The 19,491-nt window shown below is 51.0% G+C and overlaps 1 protein-coding gene across 2 annotated transcripts in view; it reads left to right on the top strand.

Moving 5' to 3' along the window:
- Window positions 1–11,504, top strand: part of LOC134969685 (endonuclease/exonuclease/phosphatase family domain-containing protein 1-like) — a 28,024-nt gene extending 16,520 nt beyond the window's left edge. Inside the window, exons 1-2 of one of the 2 annotated variants that reach the window (XR_010189518.1) lie at window positions 5,150–5,391; window positions 10,144–11,504. Coding sequence is in view for 1 of the 2 variants with exons in the window: in XM_063945790.1 (XP_063801860.1) it covers window positions 10,144–10,534 (391 nt within the window). In the remaining variant the exon portion in view is untranslated. Of the gene's footprint in view, window positions 1–5,149; window positions 5,392–10,143 lie in introns of those variants that run through there. The other variant, XM_063945790.1, reaches the window with a different exon arrangement.
- The last annotated feature ends 7,987 nt before the right edge of the window (window positions 11,505–19,491 follow it).

Here is a 19,491-nt window from a genome sequence, read left to right as displayed (position 1 = left end):
ACCCCTCATCTCTCCTACCAGTTACCTGTAGCTGTGTATGACGGTGCGCCCCTCATCTCTCCTACCAGTTACCTGTAGCCGTGCTGGGTATGACAGTGCGCCCCTCATCTCTCCTGCCAGTTACCTGTAGCCGTGCCGGGTATGACAGTGCGCCCCATATCTCTCCTCCAGTTACCTGTAGCTGAGCCAGGTATGACTGCACCCCATATCTCTCCTGCCAGTTCTCTGTTGCTGTGTTGGGTATGACAGTGCACCCCATTATATCTCCTGCAAATTACCTCTAGCCATTCTGGGTATGACAGTGCGCCCCATATCTCTCCTGCCAGTTACCTGTAGCCGTGCTGGGTATGACGGTACGCCCCATATCTCTCCTGCCAGTTACCTGTAGCTGTGCTGGGTGTGACAGTGCACCCCTCATCTCTCCTGCCAGTTACCTGTAGTTGTGCTGGGTATGACAGTGCGCCCCTCATCTCTCCTGCCAGTTACCTGTAGTTGTGCTGGGTATGACAGTGCACCCCTCATCTCTCCTGCCAGTTACCTGTAGTTGTGCTGGGTATGACAGTGCACCCCTCATCTCTCCTGCCAGTTACCTGTAGCCGTGCTGGGTATGACAGTGCATCCCTCATCTCTCCTGCCAGTTACCTGTAACCGTGCTGGGTATGACAGTGCACCCCTCATCTCTCCTACCAGTTACCTGTAGCTGTGTATGACTGTGCGCCCCTCATCTCTCCTACCAGTTACCTGTAGCTGTGCTGGGTATGACAGTGCGCCCCTCATCTCTCCTGCCAGTTACCTGTAGCCGTGCTGGGTATGACAGTGCGCCCCTCATCTCTCCTACCAGTTACCTGTAGCTGTGCTGGGTATGACAGTGCGCCCCTCATCTCTCCTGCCAGTTACCTGTAGCCGTGCTGGGTATGACAGTGCGCCCCTCATCTCTCCTACCAGTTACCTGTAGCTGTGCTGGGTATGACAGTGCGCCCCTCATCTCTCCTACCAGTTAACTGTAGCTGTGCTGGGTATGACAGTGCGCCCCTCATCTCTCCTACCAGTTACCTGTAGCTGTGCTGGGTATGACAGTGCGCCCCTCATCTCTCCTGCCAGTTACCTGTAACCGTGCTGGGTATGACAGTGCGTCCCTCATCTCTCCTACCAGTTACCTGTAGCTGTGCATGACAGTGCGCCCCTCATCTCTCCTACCAGTTACCTGTAGTTGTGCTAGGTATGACAGTGCGCCCCATATCTCTCCTCCAGTTACCTGTAGCTGAGCCAGGTATGACAGTGTGCCCCATATCTCTCCTCCAGTTACCTGTAGCTGAGCCAGGTATGACACTGCGCCCCATATCTCTCCTCCAGTTACCTGTAGCTGAGCCAGGTATGACAGTGTGCCCCATATCTCTCCTGCCAGTTACCTGTAGCCGTGCTGGGTATGACAGTACGCCCCACATCTCTCCTGCCAGTTACCTGTAGCTGTGCTGGGTGTGACAGTGCACCCCTCATCTCTCCTGCCAGTTACCTGTAGTTGTGCTGGGTATGACAGTGCGCCCCTCATCTCTCCTGCCAGTTACCTGTAGCTGTGCTGGGTATGACAGTGCACCCCTCATCTCTCCTGCCAGTTACCTGTAGCCGTGCTGGGTATGACAGTGCATCCCTCATCTCTCCTGCCAGTTACCTGTAACCGTGCTGGGTATGACAGTGCACCCCTCATCTCTCCTACCAGTTACCTGTAGCTGTGTATGACTGTGCGCCCCTCCTCTCTCCTACCAGTTACCTGTAGCTGTGCTGGGTATGACAGTGCGCCCCTCATCTCTCCTGCCAGTTACCTGTAGCCGTGCTGGGTATGACAGTGCGCCCCTCATCTCTCCTACCAGTTACCTGTAGCTGTGCTGGGTATGACAGTGCGCCCCTCATCTCTCCTGCCAGTTACCTGTAGCTGTGCTGGGTATGACAGTGCGCCCCTCATCTCTCCTGCCAGTTACCTGTAGCTGTGCTGGGTATGACAGTGCGCCCCTCATCTCTCCTACCAGTTAACTGTAGCTGTGCTGGGTATGACAGTGCGCCCCTCATCTCTCCTACCAGTTACCTGTAGCTGTGCTGGGTATGACAGTGCGCCCCTCATCTCTCCTGCCAGTTACCTGTAACCGTGCTGGGTATGACAGTGCGTCCCTCATCTCTCCTACCAGTTACCTGTAGCTGTGCCAGGTATGACAGTGTGCCCCATATCTCTCCTGCCAGTTACCTGTAGCCGTGCTGGGTATGACAGTACGCCCTACATCTCTCCTGCCAGTTACCTGTAGCTGTGCTGGGTGTGACAGTGCACCCCTCATCTCTCCTGCCAGTTACCTGTAGTTGTGCTGGGTATGACAGTGCGCCCCTCATCTCTCCTGCCAGTTACCTGTAGCTGTGCTGGGTATGACAGTGCACCCCTCATCTCTCCTGCCAGTTACCTGTAGCCGTGCTGGGTATGACAGTGCGCCCCTCATCTCTCCTGCCAGTTACCTGTAACCGTGCTGGGTATGACAGTGCGTTCCTCATCTCTCCTGCCAGTTACCTGTAGCCGTGCTGGGTATGACAGTGCACCCCTCATCTCCTGCCAGTTACCTGTAGCTGTGCTGGGTATGACAGTGCACCCCTCATCTCTCCTGCCAGTTACCTGTAACCGTTCTGGGTATGACAGTGCGTCCCTCATCTCTCCTGCCAGTTACCTGTAGCTGTGCTGGGTATAACAGTGCGCCCCTCATCTCTCCTACCAGTTACCTGTAGCAGTGCTGGGTATGACAGTGCGCCCCTCATCTCTCCTACCAGTTACCTGTAGCTGTGCTGGGTATGACAGTGCGCCCCTCATCTCTCCTGCCAGTTACCTGTAACCGTGCTGGGTATGACAGTGCGTCCCTCATCTCTCCTACCAGTTACCTGTAGCTGTGCTGGGTATGACAGTGCGCCCCTCATCTCTCCTGCCAGTTACCTGTAACCGTGGTGGGTATGACAGTGCGCCCCTCATCTCTCCTACCAGTTACCTGTAGCTGTGCATGACAGTGCGCCCCTCATCTCTCCTACCAGTTACCTGTAGTTGTGCTGGGTATGACAGTGCGCCCCATAGCTCTCCTCCAGTTACCTGTAGCTGAGCCAGGTATGACAGTGTGCCCCATATCTCTCCTCCAGTTGCCTGTAGCTGAGCCAGGTATGACACTGCGCCCCATATCTCTCCTCCAGTTACCTGTAGCTGAGCCAGGTATGACAGTGTGCCCCATATCTCTCCTGCCAGTTTTCTGTTGCTGTGCTGGCTATGACAGTGCACCCCATTATCTCTCCTGCAAATTACCTCTAGCCATTCTGGGTATGACAGTGCGCCCCATAATTCTCCTGCCAGTTACCTGTAGCCGTGCTGGGTATGACAGTGCACCCCATTATCTCTCCTGCAAATTACCTCTAGCCATTCTGGGTATGACAGTGCGCCCCATATCTCTCCTGCCAGTTGCCTGTAGCCGTGCTGGGTATGACAGTGCGCCCCATATCTCTCCTGCCAGTTACCTGTAGCCGTGCTAGGTATGACAGTGTGTCCCTTATCTCTCCTGCCAGTTACATGTAGCCGTGCCGGGTATGACAGTGCGTCCCTCATCTCTCCTGCCAGTTAACCGTAGCCGTGCTGGGTATGACAGTGCGTCCCTTATCTCTCCTTCCAGTTACATGTAGCCGTGCCAGGTATGACAGTGCGTGCCTCATCTCTCCTGCCAGTTACCTGTAGCCGTGCTGGGTATGACAGTGCGTCCCTTATCTCTCCTGCCAGTTACATGTAGCCGTGCCGGGTATGACAGTGCGTCCCTCATCTCTCCTGCCAGTTACCTGTAGTTGTGCTGGGTATGACAGTGCGTCCCCCATATCCCTCCTACCAGTTACCTGTAGCCATGCGTATGACAGTGCGCCCTATATCCCTCCTGCCAGTTACCTGTAGCCCTGCCGGGTGTGACAGTGCGCCCCATATCTATGTTGCAAATTACCTGTTGCCGTGCCGGGTATGACAGTGCACCCCATATCTCTCCTGCCAGTTACCTGTAGCTGAGCCAGGTATGACAGTGCGCCCCATATCTTTCCTCCAGTTACCTGTAGCTGAGCCAGGTATGACAGTGCATCCCTCATCTCTCCTGCCAGTTACCTGTAGCCGTGCCGGGTATGACAGTGCGCCCCATATCTCTCCTCCAGTTACCTGTAGCTGAGCCAGGTATGACTGCACCCCATATCTCTCCTGCCAGTTCTCTGTTGCTGTGCTGGGTATGACAGTGCACCCCATTATATCTCCTGCAAATTACCTCTAGCCATTCTGGGTATGACAGTGCGCCCCATATCTCTCCTGCCAGTTACCTGTAGCCGTGCTGGGTATGACAGTATGCCCCATATCTCTCCTGCAAATTACCTCTAGCCATTCTGGGTATGACAGTACGCCCCATATCTCTCCTGCCAGTTACCTGTAGCTGTGCTGGGTATGACAGTGCGCCCCTCATCTCTCCTGCCAGTTACCTGTAGCTGTGCTGGGTATGACAGTGCGCCCCTCATCTCTCCTACCAGTTACCTGTAGCTGTGCTGGGTATGACAGTGCGCCCCTCATCTCTCCTGCCAGTTACCTGTAACGTGCTGGGTATGACAGTGCGTCCCTCATCTCTCCTACCAGTTACCTGTAGCTGTGCTGGGTATGACAGTGCGCCCCTCACCTCTCCTACCAGTTACATGTAGCCGTGCTGGGTATGACAGTGCGCCCCTCACCTCTCCTGCCAGTTACCTGTAGCCGTGCTGGGTATGACAGTGCGTCCCTCATCCCTCCTGCCAGTTACCTGTAGTTGTGCTGGGTATGACAGTGCGTCCCTCATCTCTCCTGCCAGTTACCTGTAGTTGTGCTGGGTATGACAGTGCGTCCCTCATCTCTCCTGCCAGTTACCTGTAATTGTGCTGGGTATGACAGTGCGTCCCTCATCTCTCCTGCCAGTTACCTGTAGCCGTGCTGGGTATAACAGTGCGTCCCATATCTCTCCTGCCAGTTACCTGTAGTTGTGCTGGGTATGACAGTGCGTCCCTTATCTCTCCTGCATCTTATCCATAGTGGGCGGAGGTCACGGATTTACGCATCTCTAGCCCCAGAACTCCGAATTGTCCGTTCACTGCGGTAACCCAAATAATATTCCATCAACACAAAAACGTCTTGTTGTGTCCATAGAAGCCCAACCCAGGCAGGATTCCTGACCCCACAGCTCACACTTCCATTATATGCCAGTATATTCACTCACATTATCTTATCTAGTAGTGAAAAGGTCACTTAGTTACTCATTACACCGTGACACACCTTTATCCTGCTCCAGAGTCCTCTCCCAGCCATTCTCTAGCAAGCGTTCATCGCCTGTCCAGGTGAGTGCCAGGAAGACTGCATGGCTGACCAGTGTGTGTGTGTGGTGGGGGAGGGGATTGTAAGTACATATATATCTGCATCAGTAGGGAGCAGATCCTGGAATGGTGCAGGGTGTATAGATGTTACTATCAGGGTCAGTAGGGAGTAGTGCAGGGGGTATAGATGTTACTATCGGGGTTAGTAGGGAGCAGTGTAGGGGCTATAGATGTTACTATCGGGGTCAGTAGGGAACAGTGCAGGGGGTATAGATGTTACTATTGGGGTCAGTAGGGAGTGGTGCAGGGGGTATAGATGTTACTATTGGGGTCAGTAGGGAGCAGTGCAGGGGGTATATATGTTACTATTGGGGTCAGTAGGGAGCAGTGCAGGGGGTATAGATGTTACTATCTGAGTCAGTAGGGAGCAGTGCAGGGGGTATAAATGTTACTATCAGGGTCAGTAGGGAGCAAATCCTGGGACGGTGCAGGGGGTATAGATGTTACTATTGGGGTCAGTAGGGAGCAGTGCAGGGGGTATAGATGTTACTATCGGGGTCAGTAGGGAGCAGTGCAGGGGTGTAGATGTTTCTATCTGAGTCAGTAGGGAGCAGTGCAGGGGGTATAGATGTTACTATCGGGGTCAGTAGGGAACAGTGCAGGGGGTATAGATGTTACTGTCGTGGTCAGTAGGGAGCAGTGCAGGGGGTATAGATGTTACTATCGGGGTCAGTAGGGAACAGTGCAGGGGGTATAGATGTTACTGTCTGAGTCAGTAGGGAGCAGTGCAGGGGGTATAGATGTTACTATCGGGGTCAGTAGGGAACAGTGCAGGGGGTATAGATGTTACTATCTGAGTCAGTAGGGAGCAGTGCAGGGGGTATAGATGTTACTATCGGGGTCAGTAGGGAGCAGTGCAGGGGGTATAGATGTTACTATAGGGGTCAGTAGGGAGCAGTGCCGGGAGTATAGCTGTTACTATCAGGGTCAGTAGGGAGCAGTGCAGGGGGTATAGATGTTACTATCGGGGTTAGTAGGGAGCAAATCCTGGACGGTGCAGGGGATATAGATGTTACTATTGGGGTCAGTAGGGAGCAGTGCAGGGGGTATAGATGTTTCTATTGGGGTCAGTAGGGAGCAGTGCAGCGGATATAGATGTTACTGTCGGGGTCAGTAAGGAGCAGTGCAGGGGGTATAGATGTTACTATCGGGGTCAGTAGGGAGTAGATCCTGGGACAGTGCAGGGGGTATAGATGTTACTGTTGGGGTCAGTAGGGAGCAGTGCAGGGGATATAGATGTTACTATAGCGGTCTGTAGGGAGCAGTGCAGGGGGTATAGATATTACTATCGGGGTCAGTAGGGAGCAGATCCTGGGACAGTGCAGGGGGTATAGATATTACTGTCGGGGTCAGTAGGGAGCAGTGTGGGGGTATAGATGTTACTATAGCGATCAGTAGGGAGCAGTGCAGGGGTTATAGATGTTACTATCGGGGTCAGTTGGTAGCAGTTCAGGGTGTATTAATGTTACTATCATGGTCAGTAGGGAGCAGATACTGGGAGCAGTGCAGGGGTTATAGGTGTTACTGTCGGGGTCAGTAAGGAGCAGTGCAGGGGGTATAGATGTTACTATCAGGGTCAGTAGGGAGCAGTGCCGGGAGTATAGATGTTACTATCAGGGTCAGTAGGGAGCAGTGCCGGGAGTATAGATGTTACTATCAGGGTCAGTAGGGAGCAGTGCCGGGAGTATAGATGTTACTATCAGGGTCAGTAGGGAGCAGTGCCGGGAGTATAGATGTTACTATCAGGGTCAGTAGGGAGCAGTGCCGGGAGTATAGATGTTACTATCAGGGTCAGTAGGGAGCAGTGCAGGGGGTATAGATATTACTATCGGGGTCAGTACGGAGCAGATCCTGGGACAGTGCAGGGGGTATAGATGTTACTATCGGGGTCAGTAGGGAGCAGATCCTGGGGCAGTGCAGGGGGTATAGATATTACTGTCGGGGGTCAGTAGGGAGCAGTGCAGGGGGTATAGATATTACTATCGGGTCAGTAGGGAGCAGATCCTGGGACAGTGCAGCGGGTATAGATGTTACTGTCTGGGTCAGTAAGGAGCAGTGCAGGGGGTATAGATGTTACTATCAGGGTCAGTAGGGAGCAGTGCAGGGGGTATAGATATTACTATCGGGGTCAGTAGGGATCAGATCCTGGGACGTGCAGGGGGTATAGATGTTACTATTGGGGTCAGTAGGGAGCAGTGCAGGGGGTATAGATGTTACTGTCGGCGTCAGTAAGGAGCAGTGCAGGGGGTATAGATGTTTCTATCGGGGTCAGTAGGGAGCAGATCCTGGGACAGTGCAGGGGGTATAAATGTTACTGTCAGGGTCAGTAGGGAACAGTGCAGGGGGTATAGATGTTACTATAGTGGTCAGTAGGGAGCAGTGCAGGGGGTATAGATGTTAGTATCGGGGTCAGTAGAGAGCAGATCCTGGGATGGTGCAGGGGGTATAGATGTTCGTATCGGGGTCAGTAGGGAGCAGTGCAGGGTGTATAGATGTTACTATCAGGGTCAGTAGGGAGCAATGCAGGGGGTATAGATGTTACTATCAGGGTCAGTAGGGAGCAGTGCAGGGGGTATTGATGTTCGTATCAGGGTCAGTAGGGAGCAGTGCAGGGGGTATAGATGTTACTATCAGGGTCAGTAGGGAGCAGTGCAGGGGGTATTGATGTTCGTATCAGGGTCAGTAGGGAGCAGTGCAGGGGGTATAGATGTTACTACCAGGGTCAGTAGGGAGCAGTGCAGGGGGTATAGATGTTACTATCAGGGTCAGTAGGGAGTATTGCAGGGGGTATTGATGTTCGTATCAGGGTCAGTAGGGAGCAGTGCAGGGGGTATAGATGTTACAGTAGGGAGCAGATCCTGGGACAGTGCAGGGGGTATAGATGTTAGTATTGGGGTCAGTAGGCCGCAGGGGGTATAGATGTTACTGTTGGGGTCAGTAGGGAGCAGTGCAGGGGGTATAGATGTTACTATAGTGGTCAGTAGGGAGCAGTGCAGGGGGTATAGATATTACTATCAGGGTCAGTAGGGAGCAGATCCTGGGACAGTGTAGGGAGTATAGAGGTTACTGCTGGGGTCAGTAGGGAGCAGTGCAGGGGGTATAGATGTTAGTATCGGGGTCAGTAGGGAGCAGTGCAGGAGATATAGATGTTAGTATCGTAGTCAGTAGAGAGCAGATCCTGGGATGGTGCAGGGGGTATAGATGTTACTATCAGGATCAGTAGGGAACAGTGCAGGGGGTATAGATGTTCGTATCGGGAGCAGTGAAGGGGGTATAGATGTTAGTATCGGGGTCAGTAGAGAGCAGATCCTGGGATGATGCAGGGGGTATAGATGTTCGTATCGGGGTCAGTAGGGAACAGTGCAGGGTGTATAGATGTTACTATCAGGGTCAGTAGGGAGCAATGCAGGGGGTATAGATGTTACTATCAGGGTCAGTAGGGAGCAATGCAGGGGGTATAGATGTTACTATCAGGGTCAGTAGGGAGCAATGCAGGGGGTATAGATGTTACTATCAGGGTCAGTAGGGAGCAATGCAGGGGGTATAGATGTTACTATCAGGGTCAGTAGGGAGCAGTGCAGGGGGTATTGATGTTCGTATCAGGGTCAGTAGGGAGCAGTGCAGGGGGTATAGATGTTACTACCAGGGTCAGTAGGGAGCAGTGCAGGGGGTATAGATGTTACTATCAGGGTCAGTAGGGAGCAGTGCAGGGGGTATAGATGTTACAATCGGGATCAGTAGGGAGCAGATCCTGGGACAGTGCAGGGGGTATAGATGTTAGTATTGGGGTCAGTAGGGGGTAGTGAATGGGGTATAGATGTTAGTATTGGGGTCAGTAGGGAGCAGCGCAGGGGGTATAGATGTTACTATCTGGGTCAGTAGGGAGCAGCTCAGGGGGTATAGATGTTAGTATCTGGGTCAGTGGGGAGCAGTGCATGGGGTACAGATGTTACTCTCTGTGTCATTGGGGAGCAGTGCAGGGGGTATAGATGTTAGTATCTGGGTCAGTACGGAGCAGTGCGGGGGGTATAGATGTTACTATCGGGGTCAGTGGGGAGCAGTGCATGGGGTACAGATGTTACTATCGGGGTCAGGGAGCAGTGCAGGGGGTATGGATGTTAGTATTGGGGTCTGTAGGGAGCAGTGCAGGGGATATAGATGTTAGTATTGGGGTCAGTACAGAGCAGTGCAGGGGGTATAGATGTTACTATCGGGGTCAGTGGGGAGCAGTGCAGGAGGTATAGATGTTAGTATCGGGGTCAGGGAGCAGTGCAGGGGGTATAGATGTTAGTATCGGGGTCAGTGGGGAGCAGTGCAGGAGGTATAGATGTTAGTATCGGGGTCAGGGAGCAGTGCAGGGGGTATAGATGTTACTATCGGGGTCAGGGAGCAGTGCATGGGGTATAGATGTTAGTATCTGGGTCAGTACGGAGCAGTGCAGGGGGTATAGATGTTACTATCGGGGTCAGGGAGCAGTGCAGGAGGTATAGATGTTAGTATCTGGGTCAGTACGGAGCAGTGCGGGGGGTATAGATGTTACTATCGGGGTCAGTGGGGAGCAGTGCAGGGGGTACAGATGTTACTATCGGGGTCAGGGAGCAGTGCAGGGGGTATGGATGTTAGTATTGGGGTCAGTAGGGAGCAGTGCAGGGGGTATAGATGTTAGTATTGGGGTCAGTGCTCTGCCAGTGTCTGACGGAAATCTCTTTTCTTTAGCCGCCCCGCCGTCTCCTCATGCTGGCTCCTCATCATGGGTTCTGCAGTGAGTTGCAGGACGGGACGCAGGCGTAACCAGAGGAAGTCCCTCAGCTCCGCACCTCCAGAAAGCTGTCTGGACATTAACCTGGCCACAGAAGAAGAGCTGATGACGTTGCCAGGTGTCACACGGAGCTTGGCACAAAACATCACAGCACACCGCCGTAAGATCCATGGCTTCCGCCGGGTGGAGGATCTAGCCCTGGTGTCGGGAGTAGGAGCTGAGCGGATGCTGGAGCTGCGGCCGGAAATCTGGGTGGAAAGGAACGCACTGTGCGGGGAAAGTAACGGGGCAGGGACGGTTCCCGGTGACACGCCTGAGGATGGAACCAGCAAGGAGCAGTCTTCCTAAAGCCTCTTCATGTGCACAGATGGGACCCTAGCACTGGCAGCGGGAACACAGGGCGGATGTCCCTGCACTGAGAACTCTCCCCACTTTCTGCCTGAATTGGAATCTCCGTCAGGAACGTGGACTGTTGCGATAGAAGGTCTGCGAGTGTCCTGGGAACAGCGGTAAAAGCACTAGACAATAGCAGAATAGATCCTAGGGACAACCACCTGTGTCCGGCTATTCCCATTACATAGATCTCACCATCTCCAGTTACATATCATCGCTACAAGTATGTACTTACTGGGGGAGCAGACCTCTGTGTATCACCATGGACCCCAGTCTCCAATCTACCTATGCAGAACCGTGGCTCACGTCTGCATGGTGCGCTCTAATCCGGATTCCTGGTTTACGTCTGCATGGTGCGCTCTGATCCGGATTCCTGGCTCACGTCTGCGTGGTGCGCTCTAATCTGGACCCCTGGCTCACGTCTGCATAAAGCGCTCTAATCTGGACCCCTGGCTTACATCTGCATGGAGCGCTCTAATCCGGAGTCCTGGCTCACGTCTGCATGGTGTGCTCTAATACAGAGTCCTTGCTCACGTTTGCATGGTGCGCTCTAATTTGGATCCCTGGCTCACGTCTACATGGAGCGCTCTAATCCGGAGCATGGCTCACGTCTGCATGGAGCACTCTAATCCGGAGCCCTGGCTCACGTCTGCATGGAGCGCTCTCATTCCGGAGCCCTGGCTCACGTCTGCATGGAGCGCTCTAATCCAGAACCCTGGCTCACATCTGCATGGAGCGCCCAGAGGATGCCTTGCACCTATAACTACTTATTATAAGAGGTGTGGCCAGCATCGTTGCCAGAGGAACATGGACCTGTCTGTTACTAGCAGCTTTATAGGTAACAGAACCTTGCAGAACTGGCCTGAATGTAAAATATAAAGGTAATGAATTGTGCGATCAATAAAACAAGTTGTGTTGTTATTAAGACACTTGTGGTTATTTCAGGTGTAAGGTTTGATCAGACATCAGAGATGACAAATAGGTGCTGGCTCAGTCGGGGAGAAGGCAATGCAGCTCCTGGTCACTCAGCTGGTTGGTCTCCACGGTGTGGCAGTGTGGTATCTGTCCATGTCCTGCATAAAGTGAGGTAGAGGCGTGCTCTAGAGCTCTGCAAATCTGCGCAGGAGCCGGTCACAGCTAGAAGACCTCCTTTGGAGTTTTTTTAGTTTTATTATTTTTGTTATAGTTTAGGCACAGGGAGGCTGCTGGCAACAGCCTCCCTGCTTCGTGGGACTAGGAGGGGGGGGGGGGGGGGGGGGAGTAGTGTCCGCCCTGCAGGGTCTGAGCCACTATCTCCGCTGACAGGACACTGAGCTCCTGGGGGGATCGAACGTTCGCCGCCACAGGGGATCGCTCACCCCAGCAGCATGCCGCCACCCCCTTACAGAGCCAGAAGACCAGTGGCGATTTAGTCACCGCCCCCCCTGGCAAGCGGGGAGACGGTGTGTAGATTGCAGAAACAGGGTAGGGAGTGCAGTATTAACTGCACTCCGGGGCTCAGCGGTTCATGGTGCGGTGCTGTGAGGGGTGTCCTGAGCCAGCGCCTACACCCTACACTGTCCAGCAAGCCTGTCTGGGTCCCAGGATTGCTGCCAGCACAATTCCTCAGGCCAGTATAGTCTTCAGAAGAGCGGGAAGCAGCGCCATGAAAGGGGGCGGAGCTTCTTAGAGTGGACCCAGCAGTGTTCAGCGCCATCTTCCTGCCTGCAGAAGCGCTGACAGGGAGAGCTGGCCCTCCACATCAACTCCAACTGCCTTGTACGCTACCAGGGGGTTGTAGAAAGGGGAGGGGGGGGGGGGATGTGAGGCTGTATATCTATACTGTGTAACCTATTAGGGTGCACAGTAAGCGCTAGATAAGGGATTCCCTATATCCGGAAGCGCTACAGACTTTGGATACTGGCGCCCAAGATGGCTGCCTCTCCTTTTGTATGCTCCTGATCATCTCCATAAAACAGCTTAAATTCACCACAACTGACCTATGAATCATTATAAATATCCAAGGACTTACCTTTAACTTGTACTACTCTACGCGGACATCTCATCAAAACCAACGGATTGCATTCCTGCGCTGAGATACACACTGGATTGAATCCTGGACTGAATCCTCTGCATATCTCCACTGAGAAATCCTTCAGTTTAGCAGCTGCTGTACTCTGCATTGGACATTACCCAGATAAGGTACTGTGGATTACAACCTATCTTTGGCTACATCCAGCCCCTCACTTAGACATCATCCACCTCTGTTCTCTGAGCAACAAATAACTGATTTATTGCATTAATCTACTAATATCAGTATATTCAGGCTCTGAATTGCTGAAGGCTCACTGTTTAAAATCAAGATCCATTTCCCAGGACATGTTATCACTACCCCCACACAAGAAATCTACATCAAAGGCCTCTCACACTGAGACTTTTCACACCTACACAGTAGGAACTGGCTTCTAACACCTTTCCAAAGTCTGCCTATCCTAGGATAATTGACTAAATCAGCAGTTATTTTATTTATCACTTGCTTCAAATATACCCAATAGGTTATAGCAATAACTTTGTTCATAAACCCATTATAATTTTGGATCACATACCGAATTGGGGGAAAACAAAACACAAAAAGGAAAAAAAAGGAAAAAAAAGAAAGAAAAAAAAACCCACTGCTTTCTCTCCCTCTCTCATCATCATCATATGCAGCTCAAACTTATAGTAATCTGTCATTGATGTCCAAATGTATACGTATTGCTCCAGCTTCATTCTTTCACTCCGCCCACCACGTTCTGCAGTTCCTATCACACCATCACAGGCTTCTATTCTCCAATCCCTTGGCATTTTAAAAAGAAAACACAGGCGCATTCGTGGGAAGCGAGCAGGCCGGAAATGTATTTCCCCCGGTAACCATCTACGTCCTTTGCCCACCTGCTCACCCCCATACTCAAAGAACAATCAAATAGAAGTGATACCCAAAAGACGGCCCTATGTTTGGAAGGACAAAACGGTCAACTCTTGCTTTGTGACCCCCATACCCAGAGCTCCTGCAATTAACATAAAGAAAACTGAAGGCCCTCTGGTATGCCCAATCAGGTCAGTTCTTTGTAATGCCAGATCTATAAGAAACAAGACTGCAACAATTGCTGACCTTATTGAATCTGCAGATCTAGCCTGTATTACAGAGACCTGGCTAGATGAAAATGCAGCACCTATATTGGAGGCTGCAGTACCAACAAACTACTCTGTCATCCACAACCCAAGACTGGACCGCAGGGGTGGCGGGGTGGCTATCTGCTTCAAAAAAGAACTTAAACTTAGGGTCCACCCTATTGAAACTACTCGCTCATTCGAGTGCATTGCTGCCCGGAGTTCGACAGGATTAGGTTTCAGAGTACTTCTCATTTACCGTCCACCTGGAGATGGAAAGATATTTCTACAAGAAATTGCAGACACTGTTGCTGGCCTGGTTCTGGAACATCAAAGATGGCTCATCCTCGGGGATTTCAATGCATGGGTGGATGATGAGCTCTCACGCCTTGGCCAAGACCTCCTGTGCACAATGAATGGTCTGGGCTTCACACAGGTCATTCCCTCTGCCACACATAAAAGTGGTCATACTCTTGATCTTGTCTTTCAGATTGGATTAGAAGTCACTGACCTAAAAATAAACCCAGTCATCTGGTCAGACCACTACTCCCTCTGGTTCTCAGTTGCAACCCCTCAAATAAGATCTCTGCCCGTGGAGTTGACCAGGTATCGTCCAAGGAGGGGTATGACTCCCCAGGCTCTTGCAGCAAATCTGGATCTCTCTGCTATACTGGGTGCCTGTGAAGATCCCTGTTCCTTAGTCCGTTATTATAATAGGGATGTTATGGCTGCAATTGATATTATCGCCCCTGTGCGTATAAGACCTCGCAAACCACAACGTCAAGCTCCATGGTTCGACAACAGTGTTAGTGAGCTCAAGAAAAGGGGGTGTAGACTGGAAAGACGATGGAGGAAGACTAACCTAGTGGATGACAAAATAAAACTAATAAAGCATAACGAAGAATATCAATCGACAATCACTCGTAAGAAATCACAGTTCCTGTCAAATGAGATCACAGCAGCAAACAATAGGCCAGCTCAACTTTTCCGCACAGTGGAGATGCTTTGCAAGCCAGCATGCCTGCAGACTGATGAGACCCTTTCCCAGGCAAGATGCAACGAGTTTGCAAACTTCTTTGCAGATAAAATATCCACCATCCGGGCTGGAATCTCCACAGTTCCATCAAAGGAGTGCCAAACTACAAAGCCTGCCAATATAAGCTACCTGCCTTCATGGACCAGCTTTGACCCAGTGGATGTAAAGGACACTGCTGAAATTGCTCGGATTTTGCGTCCCACCACCTGTGGTCTGGACCCAGCCTCAACAAAGCTTCTAATAGGTTGTATGGATATAATTGGTCCTGTCTTTGCAAAAATTGTTCAATGCTCTTTGCAGACAGGCATTTTTCCTGGACCCCTAAAGGAAGCAATTGTTAGACCGCTTCTTAAAAAACCTAATTTAGATCCCGACTGCATGACCAACTACAGACCGGTATCAAACCTTCCTTTCCTAGGAAAGGTTATTGAGAAAGTGGTGGCAAATCAACTGGAAACCCGCCTGACAACCCATGATATTTATGATCCATTTCAATCAGGATTCAGGAGAAGACATAGCACTGAAACAGCCCTGGTGTGTGTGTTAAATGATCTTCTGATGGCAAAAGACAGAGGTGACTGTTCAATATTAATCCTTCTGGATCTCTCGGCAGCATTTGATACCGTGGACCATGGGCTTCTGATTGAGCGACTGATACATTTCTGTGGTTTGGATGGCACAGTCCTAAGCTGGTTCAAATCATTTCTCACAGGCAGGTCACAGAGAGTATCATCTGGATTATACTCATCACCACCAGTGCCATTGCCATGTGGTGTCCCACAAGGTTCTATACTATCCCCCATGCTTTTTGCAGTATACATGCTCCCATTGGGTGAAATAATCAGGCGCCATGGCCTGGTCTACCACTGCTATGCAGATGATACACAACTGTACTTGTCCTTTGCTCCGGGCACTGATAACCCAATAGCAACCCTAAATGGCTGTCTAGCTGATCTCCAGGAGTGGATGAGCGCCAGCTGGCTACGACTGAACCCGGATAAAACAGAGGTCCTTATAATACGACCGCAGCATCAAAGGACAAGACTGCAGCATAGCCAACCAACTGGACTTACACTCGGGGATTCAGAATTACAGACCAGTGATCGTGTGCGGAATCTTGGCGTTGTCCTGGATGGTGGCTTGACACTTAAACATCAGATATCAGCCACAATCAAATCCTCATTCTTTCACCTGAGGAACATAGCCAGAATCAAACACTTAATTCCCTCAGATGATCTGCCAAAAGTCATACATGCATTTGTATCATCTCGTTTAGACTACTGTAATGCCATCTACCTGGGTCTCCCAGCAAAAGAATTGCAACGCTTACAGCTGGTGCAAAACACAGCTGCCAGGCTATTAACCCACCAGCCCCGTTCTAGCCACATAACACCCATCCTCTACTCCCTTCACTGGCTGCCTGTACGATGGCGAATCATCTTCAAGATTGGCTTACTGAGTTTCAAAGCATTACATGACCAAGGCCCAAGGTACCTGAAACAGCTTCTGACCCCATACTGCCCCACTCGATTACTGCGATCTGTAGATGAAGGACTTTTAGCTGTACCTAGAATCTACCGTAATTCATCTGGGGGTCGAGCTTTTAGTCATGCGGCTCCGACTCTATGGAACTCACTTCCACGCACAGTGCGAGAGGCCCCAACTATAGAATCCTTCAAAAGTAGACTCAAGACTTTCCTGTTTACTCAAGCATTTCCATAGTGTCCCTTTTAGTATCTTCGTGCTTCTGTATTTTATGAAAATGTACTTCATTATTTTATGTATTATATCATGCTATATATCTGTTAAGCGCCTTGAGTCCTATTGGAGAAAGAGCGCTATATAAATAAAATTATTATTATTATTATTACATGTGTGGGTTGGCTCCAATCTCTGTGGCTTTCTTGGCATTCTTGGGGGGGGGGAGGATTTCTGTCTTCCCCTTCCCTGTGTGTGGATGGAGTGTTTGTTGTCTCCATAAAACTATGTCCAGGGAATCTCATACGCTGCAGAGGATAATTCCTCTCAGGATGATCCCATTCCATGTAATCGGGATTGCACTGTTTTAGCGCAGGTCCCTGCAAGAGAGCCTGAGTGGTTAGCCTCTTTCAAAAATATGATTTCTCAGATTTCTACTAGAGTTGCACAAAATGAAACTGCAACTCAGGTCTTACAGAACTCTATGGCCGTTTGGTCCGGTTCTGTTCCTTCAGGCCTCCCTAGCATACACTCTTAGAAACGTGCTCTTGCCCAGATTATGCAGGATGACACGGATACCGATTCTGACACAGCAGATGGTGATGGGGGTGTGCTGCGGGGGGCGTCATCTCTTGCAAAAGGGGTGCAGTTGATAATTGAGGCCATTAGAGATAACAATAAGAAAACTTCACTAACCTTCCCTGCGTCTAAGGAATTAAACGCTATATTTGAGAGAGTCTAAGAAAACCCGGAGAAAAAATTTCAGATCCCTAGAAAGGTTCTGGTTGCTTTTCCCTTTCCTGAGGATAGGAAAAAATGGTAAAATCCGCCCATTGTTGACGCGTCTGTCTCCAGACTGTCCAAAAATGTGTTTAAACCCGTTCCAGGATCTACTGCATTAAAAGAACCGGCTGATCGCAAAACTGACACTTTGCTCAAATCCAAATACACGGCTTCGGGGGCGATATTACGTCCTACTATTGCCTGTGCGTGGATTCCTAAGGCTATAGTAAAGTGGTCAGGAACGTTACTTGAAGATTCAAATACATTGGATAAAAGTAACGTTGAATTATTTTACGTAACATTCAGGATTCTGCAGGATTTATGGTTGAATCCATGAAAGACCTGCGTTCGATTGGCTGCAGGGATATCTTCCATGTCTATCTCGGCTCGCAGGGGACTGCCGACGCGGAATCCAGGAAAAGTGTGGAGAACCTACCCTACACAGGTCAGGCTCTCTTTGGGGAAGCGTTGGATGTGTGGATTTACACGGCAACCGCGGGTAAGTCACCTTTTCTTCCCTCAGCTGCGCCTGCAACAAAGAAATCCTTTTCTGCAGCTACGTCACAGTCCTTTCGGGCTGTCAAATCAAGAAAGTCCAAACCGTCTAAAACCTTCTTTAGAGGAGGTCGTGCAAAATCCAAGAAACCTGCTGCTGCAGGTTCCCAGGAGCAGAAGCCTGCTTCAGGTACGTCAAAGTCCTCAGCATGACGGTGGACCGTGCGGCCTGGAGGTAGGGCTGGTGGGAGCGAAGCTCAGACGATTCAGCCACGGCTGGGTGTCGTCCGGCCTGGACCCCTGGGTATAGGATATTGTGTCCCATGGGTACAGGCTGGAGTTTCAAGAAACCCCACCTCACCGATTCTTCAAATCAGGCTTGACAGTTTTGCTGGCAGACAGGGCTGTCCCACAGGAAGCCATTCAAAAGTTGGAAGAGTCAAAGGTCATTGTACCAGTTCCACCTCAGCTGCAAAACAAGGTTACTATTCGGACCTTTTTGTGGTACCAAAACTGGATGGTTCGGTCAGGCTCATTCTGAACTTAAAATCACTAAACCCCTTTCTGAGGGAGTTCAAGTTCAAAATGGAGTCTCTAAGGGCAATGATATCCGGTCTGGAGGAGGGGGATTTCCTAGTATCCCTGGATATCAAGGATGCGTACCTCCACGTTCCGATTTGGCTGCTGCATCCAGCTTATCTCCGATTTGCACTGTTGGACAGTCATTTTCAGTTCCAGGCACTGCCATTCGGCCTCTCAACGGCACCGAGGGTGTTCACCAAGGTGATGGTGAAGATGATGGTTCTCCTCCGCAGACGGGGGGTGAATATAATCCCGTATCTGGACGATCTGCTAATAAAAGCATTGTCCAAGGAGAAGCTGTTGCAGTCCATTGTTCTCATGACTCGTCTGCTCACGGAACACGGTTGGATCCTGAATCTTCCAAAGTCACATTTGGAGCTGACCAGGAGGTTGTCCTTTCTGGGAATGATCCTCAACACAGAAGTGCAGAGGGTGTTTCTTCCGGAGGAGAAAGCGTTGGTGATTCAAACCATGGTTCGGGATGTCTTAAAGCCTGCCAGGGTGTCGGTTCATCAGTGCATCCGCCTTCTGGGGAAGATGGTTGCCTCTTACAAGGCTCTGCAGTACGAAAGGTTTCATGCTCGCTCCTTTCAACTGGATCTCTTGGACCAGTGGTCGGGATCTCACCTACACATGCACCAGAGGATACGTCTGTCTTCGAAAACCAGGATTTCGCTCCTCTGGTGGCTACAACTACCACACCTTCTGGAGGGCCGAAGGTTCGTAGTTCAGGACTGGATCCTTCTAACCACGGATGCAAGTCTAAGAGGTTGGGGAGCAGTCACTCAAGGGGAAACCTTCCAAGGAAGGTGGTCGAGTCAGGAGTCCCTTCTTCCGATAAACATCCTGGAGCTAAGAGCCGTATACAATGGCCTTCTTCAAGCAGCACACCTTCTACAGGATCGGGTTGTTCAGGTGCAGTCTGACAACGTGACCACAGTGGCCTACATAAACCGACAAGGTGGAACGAAGAGCAGGGCTGCAATGTCGGAGGTGACAAAAATCCTCCTCTGGGCAGAAAGACACGCTGTAGCGATGTCAGCAATCTTCATTCCGGGAGTAGACAACTGGGAAGCGCACTTCCTCAGCAGACACGATCTCCATTCAGGAGAGTGGGGCCTCCACCCAGAGGTGTTCGAGGAGGTAACCAGTTGGTGGGGGTTCCTCACATAGACATGATGGCCTCCCG

Source organism: Pseudophryne corroboree, chromosome 11 (genome assembly GCF_028390025.1).
Source record: "Pseudophryne corroboree isolate aPseCor3 chromosome 11, aPseCor3.hap2, whole genome shotgun sequence".
Classification (NCBI taxonomy): Eukaryota; Metazoa; Chordata; class Amphibia; order Anura; family Myobatrachidae; genus Pseudophryne; species Pseudophryne corroboree.
The sequence above is the reverse complement of the archived record's forward strand: the minus strand, read 5'-3'. Positions and strand labels throughout refer to the sequence as shown.